Source organism: Salvelinus sp. IW2-2015, linkage group LG11, assembly GCF_002910315.2.
Source record: "Salvelinus sp. IW2-2015 linkage group LG11, ASM291031v2, whole genome shotgun sequence".
NCBI lineage: Eukaryota > Metazoa > Chordata > Actinopteri > Salmoniformes > Salmonidae > Salvelinus > Salvelinus sp. IW2-2015.
The window spans coordinates 47,267,030-47,277,391 of record NC_036851.1 but is presented as its reverse complement, the minus strand read 5'-3'; the positions used below and the strand labels follow the sequence as shown (position 1 = coordinate 47,277,391).

The 10,362-nt window shown below is 40.7% G+C and overlaps 1 protein-coding gene across 1 annotated transcript in view; it reads right to left on the bottom strand.

The window, feature by feature from the left end:
• The window catches only part of itga7 (integrin, alpha 7), a 97,042-nt gene that overhangs the window by 45,337 nt on the left and 41,343 nt on the right, over window positions 1–10,362 (bottom strand). The window contains exons 6-10 of the mRNA XM_070445846.1: window positions 7,019–7,153; window positions 6,386–6,579; window positions 6,041–6,129; window positions 4,593–4,819; window positions 4,426–4,487 (exon numbers count right to left, since the gene is read on the bottom strand). Of these exons, the coding sequence (XP_070301947.1) occupies window positions 4,426–4,487; window positions 4,593–4,819; window positions 6,041–6,129; window positions 6,386–6,579; window positions 7,019–7,153 (707 nt within the window). The remainder of the gene's footprint in view (window positions 1–4,425; window positions 4,488–4,592; window positions 4,820–6,040; window positions 6,130–6,385; window positions 6,580–7,018; window positions 7,154–10,362) is intronic.

The following is a 10,362-nucleotide window of genomic DNA, read 5'->3' as shown; positions in this document are numbered from 1 at the left end:
GACTATACTGTACACATCTCTGTTTAATACCAGTTTGGTTTATCTGTCTGGTAATATGTCTAGCTGTGTAAAATAGTGTGGTAATATGTCTAGCTGTGTAAAATAGCATGGTAATATGTCCAGCTGTGTAAAATAGTGTGGTAATATGTCTAGCTGTGTAAAATAGTGTGGTAATAATGTCTAGCTGTGTAAAATAGCGTGGTAATATGTCCAGCTGTGTAAAATAGTGTGGTAATATGTCCAGCTGTGTAAAATAGCGTGGTAAATGTCAAGCTGTGTAAAATAGTGTGGTAATATGTCCAGCTGTGTAAAATAGCGTGGTAATATGTCCAGCTGTGTAAAATAGTGTGGTAATATGTCCAGCTGTGTAAAATAGCGTGGTAATATGTCCAGCTGTGTAAAATACTGTGGTAAAATGTCCAGCTGTGTAAAATAGCATGGTAATATGTCCAGCTGTGTAAAATAGTGTGGTAATATGTCCAGCTGTGTAAAATAGCTGGGTAATATGTCCAGCTGTGTAAAATAGTGTGGTAATTATGTCCAAGCTGTGTTAAAATAGCTGGTAATATGTCCAGCTGTGTAAAATAGCATGGTAATATGTTCAAGCTGTGTAAAATAGTGTGGTAATATGTCCAGTCGTGTAAAATAGCGTGGTAATATGTCCAGCTGTGTAAAATAGTGTGGTAATATGTCCAGCTTGTTAAAATAGTGTGGTAATATGTCCAGCTGTGTAAAATAGTGTGGTAATATGTCCAGCTGTGTAAAAATAGTGTGGTAATATGTCCAGCTGTGTAAAATAGTGTGGTAATATGTCCAGCTGTGTAAAATAGTGTGGTAATATGTCCAGCTGTGTAAAATAGTGTGTAATATGTCCAGCTGTGTAAAATAGTTGGTAATATGTCCAGCTGTGTAAAATAGTGTGGTAATATGTCCAGCTGTGTAAAATAGCGTGGTAATATGTCCAGCTGTGTAAAATAGTGTGGTATATGTCCAGCTGTTGTAAAATAGTGTGGTAAATGTCCAGCTGTGTAAATAACGTGGTAATATGTCCAGCTGTGTAAATAGTGTGGTAATATGTCCAGCTGTGTAAAATAGTGGTAATATGTCCAGCTGTGTTAAATAGTGTTGGTAATATGTCCAGCTGTTGTTTAAATAGTGTGGTAATATGTCCAGCTGTGTAAAATAGTGTGGTAATATGTCCAGCTGTGTAAAATAGCGTGGTAATATGTCCAGCTGTGTAAAATAGCATGGTAATATGTCCAGCTGTGTAATATTGGTAATATGTCCAGCTGTGTAAAAATAGTGTGGTAATATGTCTAGCTGTGTAAAATAGTGTGGTAATATGTCCAGCTGTGTAAAATAGTGTGGTAATATGTCCAGCTGTGTAAAATAGCGTGGTAATATGTCCAGCTGTGTAAAATAGTGTGGTAATATGTCCAGCTGTGTAAAATAGCGTGGTAATATGTCCAGCTGTGTAAAATAGCATGGTAATATGTCCAGCTGTGTAAAATAGCGTGGTAATATGTCCAGTTGTTGTAAATAGTGTGGTAATATGTCCAGCTGTGTAAAATAGTGTGGTAATATGTCTAGCTGTGTAAAATAGCGTGGTAATATGTCCAGCGTGTAAAATAGTGTGGTAATATGTCCAGCTGTGTAAAATAGCGTGGTAATATGTCCAGCTGTGTAAAATAGCGTGGTAATATGTCCAGCTGTGTAAAATAGTGTGGTAATATGTCCAGCTGTGTAAAATAGTGTGGTAATATGTCTAGCTGTGTAAAATAGCGTGGTAATATGTCTAGCTGTTTAAAATAATGTGGGTAATATGTCCAGCTGTGTTAAATAGGTGTTGGTAATATGTCCAGCTGTGTAAAATAGTCTGGGTAATATGTCTAGCTGTTTAAAATAATGTGGTAATATGTCCAGCTGTGTAAAATAATTGGTGGTAATATGTCCAGCTGTGTTAAAATAGTCTGGTAATATGTCCAGCTGTTTAAAATAGCGTGGTTAATATGTCCAGCTGTGTAAAATAGTTTGGTAATAATGTCCAGCTGTGTAAAATAGTTGGTAATATGTCCAGCTGTGTAAAAAATGTTGGTAATATGTCCAGCTGTGTAAAATAGTGTGGTAAAATGTCCAGCTGTGTAAAATAGTGTGTAATATTCCAGCTGTGAAATAGCGTTGGTAATATGTCCAGCTGTGTAAAATAGCGTGTGTAATATGTCCAGCTGTGTGCTAAAATAGCGTGGGTAATATGTCCAGCTGTGTAAAATAATGTGTGGTAATATGTCCAGCTGTGTAAAATAGTGTGGTAATATGTTCCAGCTGTTTAAAATAGCGTGGTAATATGTCCAGCTGTGTGTAAAATAATGTGGTAATATTCCAGCTGGTAAAATAGTGTGGTAATATGTCCAGCTGTTTTAAAATAGCTGTGGTAATATGTCCAGCTGTGTAAAATATGTGTGGTAATATGTCCAGCTGTGTAAAATAGTGTGGTAATATGTCCAGCTGTTTAAAATTGCGTGGTAATATGTCCAGCTGTGTAAAATAGTGTGGTAATATGTCCAGCTGTGTAAAATAGTTGTGGTAATATGTCCAGCTGTGTAAAATAGCAGGTAATATGTCCAGCTGTGTAAAATAGTGTGGTAATATGTCCAGCTGTGTAAAATAGTGTGGTAATATGTCCAGCTGTTTTAAAATAGCGTGGTAAGATGTCCACTGTGAAAAATAGCGTGGTAATATGTCCAGCTGTGTAAAATAGCATGGTATATATGTCCAGCTGTGTAAAATAGTGGTAATATGTCCAGCTGTGTAAAATAGTGTAGGTAATATGTCCAGCTGTGTAAAATAGTGTGGTAATATGTCCAGCTGTGTAAAATAGTGTGGTAATGTCCAGCTGTGTAAAATAGTGTGGTAATATGTCCAGCTGTGATAAAATATCGTGGTAAGTTATGTCCAGCTGTGTAAAATAGCATGGTAATTGTCAGCTGTGTAAAATAGCATGGTAATATGTCAAGCTGTGTAAATAGTGTGTAATATGTCCAGCTGTGTAAATAGCATGGTAATATGTCCAGCTGTGTAAAATACGCAGGTAATATGTCCAGCTGTGTAAAATAGCATGGGTAATATGTCCAGCTGTGTAAAATTTAGCGTGGTAATATGTCCAGCTGTGTAAAATAGTGTGGTAATATGTCCAGCTGTGTAAAATAGTCGTGGTAATATGTCCAGCTGTGTAAAATAGTGGTGGTTAATATGTCCAGCTGTGTAAAATAGTGTGGTAATATGTCCAGCTGTGTAAAATAGCGTGGTAATATGTCCAGCTGTGTAAAATAGGTGGTAATATGTCCAGCTGTGTAAAATAGGTGGTAATATGTCAGCTGTGTAAAAAGCGTGGTAATATGTCCAGCTGTGTAAAATAGTGTGGTAATATGTCCAGCTGGTTAAAATAGTGTGGTAATATGTCCAGCTGTGTAAAATAGTGTGTAATATGTCCAGCTGTGTAAAAAGCGTTAATATGTCCAGCTGTGTAAAAATAGTGTGTAATATGTCCAGCTGTGTTAAAATAGCGTGGTAATATGTCCAGCTGTGTAAAATAGCTGCTGGTAATATGTTCCAGCTGTGTAAATAGTGTGGTAATATGTCCAGCTGTGTAAAATAGTGTGGTAATATGTCCAGCGTGTAAAATAGTGTGGTAATGTCCAGCTGTGTTAAATAGTGTGGTAATATGTCCAGCTGTAAAATAGGTGGTTAGGTAATAGTCCAGCTGTGTAAAATGGGTGTTAATATGTCCAGCTGTGTAAAATAGTGTGGTAATATGTCCAGCTGTGTAAAATAAGCTGTGGTAATATGTCCAGCTGTGTAAAATAGTGGGTAATATGTCAGCGTGTAAAATAGCGTGGTAAAATGTCCAGCTGTGTAAAATAGTGTGGTAATATGTCCAGCTGTGTAAAATAGCGTGGATATGTACCAGCTGTGTTAAAATAGTGTGGTAATATGTCCAGGCTGTGATAAATAGCGTGGTAATATGTCCAGCTGTGTAAAATAGTGTGGTAATATGTCCAGCTGTGTGTAAAATAGCGTGTAATATGTCCAGCTGTGTAAAATAGTGGGGTAATATGTCCAGCTGTGTTAAAAATAGCGTGGGTAATATGTCCAGCTGTGTAAAATAGCGTGTAATATGTCAGCTGATGTAAATAGTGTGGGGTAATATGTCCAGCTGTGTAAAATAGCGTGGTAATATGTCCAGCTGTGTAAAAATAGTGTGGTAAAATGTCCAGCTGTGTAAAATAGCGTGGTAATATGTCCAGCTGTGTAAAATAGTTGGTAAAATGTCCAGCTGTGTAAAATAGTGTGGTAATATGTCCAGCTGTGTAAAATAGTGTCTGGTAATATGTCCAGCTGTGTAAAATAGTTGTGGTAGTAACTCACTGATGTCTGGTGAGTAGGTCTCTGGATAAGCAGTATAGGTGAAGCAGGCTTTAACCTCCACACTGACAACAGAGAATAAAGTTAGCGAACAACAACCTGTCAACAGCAGAAGCACACTACCAGACGTGGCAGTGAAGGTTGAAATGAATGTCATTTGCGACACCTACCACACTCCATCTCTCCCCTTACAGTTGTGTTGCTCCAAGTCAATATACTGCTGAGGTTCGATGGACACGTCCCGGGTCACGTGAATGACCGGGCGAGACCTGTACAGAACCAGCTTATCACCGAGAGAGCCTACTGCCAGGTCAGGGTACAGGTTCCCATCGATGTCCAGACCTCCTGAGATGGAGTAGCCGAACCTCTTCACCCCCTCGTCCACTCCATCCAGGATCTGTGAGGGGCAACATGAAGGTCACGTGTGTTAACTTGTATAATCAAGTGCAACTTTAAACCTGTAATTATTATTCAGATAGTCCCACACACCTGCAATTAGGGTGTGATGTTATCAGTCAGTAAACTTAATTGAACTTGAATCACATCGTTGTTATCGAGACTTAACGATATGACCACCATGAAGTTTGCGACACCGGAGTCGAGGCTTTGATTCTGATATGATGAGACACCATTTACTTYGAAAGTTTCCCATTTGTAGCCCTTTCCTACAGTCAAATTATCAAATCACCCTCTATTGGCCTCATGGGTGGAATGTTATTCATATTTTTCAGAATTTCAGAATTAATAAAACGTTAAAAAAATCTGGTGTTTCTATGTCAAATGGGTTTGTTATATTTCAGTCTTCTGTGATGTATAGTCAAGTCTAATATTGGGATACAAATGAATACATTTCATCTCTATAAGCCCATTACCATGTGTCTAAGGTGTATACGTTTGTTTCAAGGAAGATTTGTTCAAGACTACCAAGAAACACTGTGTTACCCTGATGTATTCCACTGTAGTAAAAGGGTAACAATATACACATGGCAATCATAAACACTGAAATACACGGATATTGCTATTATACAAATGGTMATTTCACAGTATCATATTAAATATAGTATATCATATGTACACTGACTATAAAAAACATTAACGTTCCATGACATAGACTGACCAGGTGAATCCAGGTGAAAGCTATGATCCCTTATTGATATCACTTGTTAAATCCACTTCAATCAGTTTAGATGAATGGGAGGAGACAGGTCATATTAGGATTTCTAATCATTGAGACAATTGAGACATGGATTGTGTATGTGTGTGCCATTCTGAGGGTGAATGGGCAAGACAAAAAGATGTAAGTGCATTTGAACGGGGTATGGTAGTAGGTGCCAGGTGCACCGGTTTGCGTCAAGAACTGCAACGCTGCTGGGTTTTTCACGCTCAACAGTTTCCCATGTGTATCAGGAATGGTTCTCCACCCAAAGCACATCCAGCCGACTTGACAAGTTGGGGAAACATTGGAGTCAACATGGGCCAGCATCCCTGTGGAACGCTTTCAACACCTTGTAGAGTCCATGTCTCCAACGAATGGAGGCTGTTCTGAGGGCAAAATCAGGGGAGGTGCAACTCAATACACTCAGTGATGAGCAACAAGCTTTCTAAAGGCTCTTCCTACCTGTGCAGGCTTGGTGTCGATGCCTGAGGACGAGCCTCGGTAGATGAACACTTTGCCATCTCCATCGAACGGAGCCCCCACAGCGATGTCTGGACGGAGAGAGACAGAAACACATTGCATATAAACTCGACCCTAAGGACAATAGGAATACGTGCCAAATGGCACCCTATTCCCTATGTAGTGCACTACTTTTGTCAAGAGCCCTGGTAAAAGTAGTGCACTACAAAGGGAATAGGGTGCCATTTGGGATGCGACCCAGTGACTCAAGCCCTTCAAATCAGTGGATTGTAAAGTGAATGTTGTTTAAATAAACTTTTGATTTGATTTGATCCAGTCCTTCCTCACCGTCATATCCGTCCCTGTCCAAGTCTCCCACATTGTTGACGGTCAATCCAAACATGGAGTCATAGGTTCCATTGAGCCTGATTGGCTGAGCATACTCCCAGTTACCGAATGGGTTGAGGAAGATGTACACAGCACCTCCGATCTCTGCTTTTCGGTCAAAGTAGTTAGGAGCTCCCACTATCAGGTCTGTCCAGCTGGGGGGAGAGAACAGGGAAGGAGGGAGAAAAGGGAGGGAGGGAGAAAAGGGAAGGAGGGAGAAAAGGGAGGGAGGGAGGTTCAGAAAGAGCTCGACAGAATCTTGGGTGGAAACAAGAAGATGATGGCTACAAATATAAACATATAATTATTTATATATTATATAAATATAAACATCTGTAACTGAAATAAACGTTTTCCAAGGTTCTTTAGAAATCCTGGTCAGAGTATTCCCAGTTATAGGATTCCATCCTTTCCGACCTAATTCCGGAAAACTTCCATCTGGGATTTCTGAAAACACGGGAACTGGGAATTTTCGGGAAATGTGGAACCTTACTCTGCCATCACTGTTGAGTCATGGCCACAGAGTACCTGTCTATACATTCCCATACACTACTATCAATAGTATCAGCAGCAGACATATGCTTTAGTTCTCACCCGTCACTGTTGAGATCAGCCGTAGCCACAGAGTACCCAAAGGAAGAAGCCAGCTCCTCTCCCCACAGGATGTGCTGTGGCACCAGGCGGTACATGTTATCTTTACGCAACAGCACCACGCTCCCGTGTGATGGGCTCCGAGCCCCCGCACAAGTCAGCTCCCATCGTCATTATGTCCTTTGCAGATCCACCGAGAAGCCCTGGAGCAAGGCTCAGGGATAACAGTTAGTACAGTAGCTTGTGTGTGTGTTGTGTGTGTGTGTTGTGTGTGTGTGTGTGTGTTGTGTGTGTGTGTGTGGTTGTGTGGTGTGTGGTGTGTGTTGTGGTGTGTGTGTGTGTGTTGTGGTGTGGTGTGTTGTGTGTGTGGAGGTGGGCATTTGTTTGTATTCTAGCAGAGGTAAAGACTACGTTCTGGTGTGTGGTGGCCAGAAGTGAAACAGTAAGATTTCTAGTGTTAACTGTAGCTGCGGCAGTTGTTGCTGCTCAGGAAGCATGTAACACGAGCCCTTCCATCTTACTTGAATGGGATTTCCCTCAGGGTGTGTTGTGTGTAGGGATGTGAGGGGTGTGTCTGCAGTGGTATAGTGAAATAGTGAAAGAGGAGGGAATTGAACGTGCATGTGGTGTGACATGAGCATGTGTGGAAAAATATTAGATACAAATCAAATAATTTATATCACAATGACAAAAAAAGAATGCTATWTTCCAACATGCGGGGTGTCAGAGGAGGGATTGGCAGGGAGTCTTGTTTTAGTCCAGGGTCAACATTCAGGCAGAAGCATCTCATAGACAAACACAGAGACAGACAAATACTATTTTTTATTAAAGAGTGACAGACAAATACTGTGCTAAAGCATCCTCTAGACAAACATCCAGAGAGACAAACAGAGACGWACACAGAGAAGTTCAGGGCGACAGGTGTGGAATGACCAAAAGGTTGGCTGAACTACTGTAGGAYGCTGGTTGTAAGACTTAGTCTGGTCAAATAATTAACCAGCTTGAGAATCATAACTAGTTAATAAATTCGCCWTGAGAGAACAGGTAACCTAGTGGTTAAGAGCGTTAGGCYAGTAATTGAACGGTTGCCGGTTCAAATCCCAAAGCTGATTAGGTTAAAASATCTGTTGATGTGCTCTTGAGCAAGGGACTTACTAGTTGCTCTGGATAAGAGTGTCTGCTAAAGGACCAACTATGTAGACTTTGACCTCATCAGTTGTTCGGTAGCTTTTCTGTTTTGATGCATTTTGTAGAAGCTCCAAGGCAACAGGTGTGGAATGCTGCTGTCTGACTCACTGTAGAACAAGTAACTAATAGAGCTGTGTCCCTTTAAGATGAATGCTACAGTTAGAGTTGATATCGACCCAAAATAACGGAGGCCTTTACTATTACAAAGAAGTCTGATGCTCTCTGTCTTTTACATAAAGAAGTCTGATCCTCTCTGTCTTTTACATAAAGAAGTCTGATGCTCTCTGTCTTTTACATAAAGAAGTCTGATCCTCTCTGTCTTTTACTGCAGCAGTTTTCCTACCAGGAAGCATGTAAACAGAGCCTTCATCTTACTTGAATGGGATTTCCCTCAGGGTGTGTTGTGTGTAAGGGATGTGAGGGGTGTGTCTGCAGTGGTAATAGTGAAATAGTGAAAGAGGAGGGAATTGAACGTGCATGTTGGTGTGACATGAGCATGTGTGGAAAAATATTAGATACAAATCATAATTTAATATCAGCACCAATTGACAAAAAAAGAATGCTATTTTCCAACATGCGGGGTGTCAGAGGGAGGGATGTGGCAGGGAGTCTTGTTTTAGTCAGGGTCAACAATTCAGGCGAAAGCATCTCATAGACAAACACAGAGACAGACAAATACTATTTTTTATTAAAGAGTGACAGACAAATACTGTGCTAAAGCATCCTCTAGACAAAACATCCAGAGAGACAAACAGAGACGAACACAGAGAAGTTCAGGCGACAGGTGTGGAATGCAAAAGGTTGCTGAAACTACTGTAGGATGCTGGTTGTAAGACTTAGTCTGGTCAAATATTAACCAGCTTGAGAATCATAACTAGTTAATAAATTCGCCTTGAGAGAACAGGTAACCTAGTGGTTAAGACGCGTTAGGCAAGTAATTGAACGGTTGCCGGTTCAAATCCAAAGCTGATTAGGTTAAAAGATCTGTTGATGTGCTCTTGAGCAAGGGACTTACTAGTTGCTCTGGATAAGAGTGTCTGCTAAAGGACCAACTATGTAGACTTTGACTCATTATTGTTCAGCAGACAGTTGTTCAGTAGCTTTTCTGTTTTGATGCATTTTAAGAGCTCCAAGGCAACAGGTGTGGAATCTGCTGTCTGACTCACTGTAGAACAAGTAACTAATAGAGCTGTGTCCCTTTAAGATGAATGCTACAGTTAGAGTTGATATCATACCCAAAATAACGGAGGCCTTTACTATTACAAAGAAGTCTGATGCTCTCTGTCTTTTACATAAAGAGTCTGATCCTCTTCTGTCTTTTTACATAAAGAAGTCTGATGCTCTCTGTCTTTTACATAAAGAAGTCTGATCCTCTCGGTCTTTTACATAAAGAAGTCTGATCCTCTCTGTCTTTTACATAAATAAGTCTGATCCTCTCTGTTTTTACTAAAGAAGTCTGATCTCTCTGTCTTTTACATAAAGGAGTCTGATCCTCTCTGTCTTTTACATAAAGAAGTCTGATCATCTCTGTCTTTTACATAAAGAAGTCTGATCCTCTCTGTCTTTTACATAAAGCAGTCTGATCCTCTCTGTCTTTCATAAATAAGTCTGATCCTCTCTGTCTTTTACATAAATAAGTCTGATCCTCTCCTGTCTTTTACATAAAGAAGTCTGATCCTCTCTGTCTTTTAACATAAAGAAGTCTGATCCTCTCTGTCTTTTACATAAGAAGTCGGATCCTCTCTGTCTTTTACATAAAGAAGTCGGATCCCTCTCTGTTTATATAAAGAAGTCCAATCTGCTCCGTAAAGCTATAAAGGGAAGGCGGTTTATCCTGCAACCTTTTTAAACCGAATGGGCCCACCAGGTTTCGGGAATGGGCCCACCAGGTTTCGGGTGGAGCCCTCCAGGTTTCGGATGGAGCCCTCCAGGTTCGGGAATGGGGCCACATGTTTCGGGAATGGGGCCAAAGGTTTGGGAATGGGGCCACATGTTTCGGGAATGGGCCCTCCATGTTTCGGAATGGGGCCCTCCAGGTTTCGGGAATGGGGCCACCATGTTTCGGGAATGGGCCCTCCAGGTTTCGGGAATGGGGCCCCACCATGTTTCGGGAATGGGGCCCTCCAGGTTTCGGGAATGGGGCCCAACAGGTTTTCGGT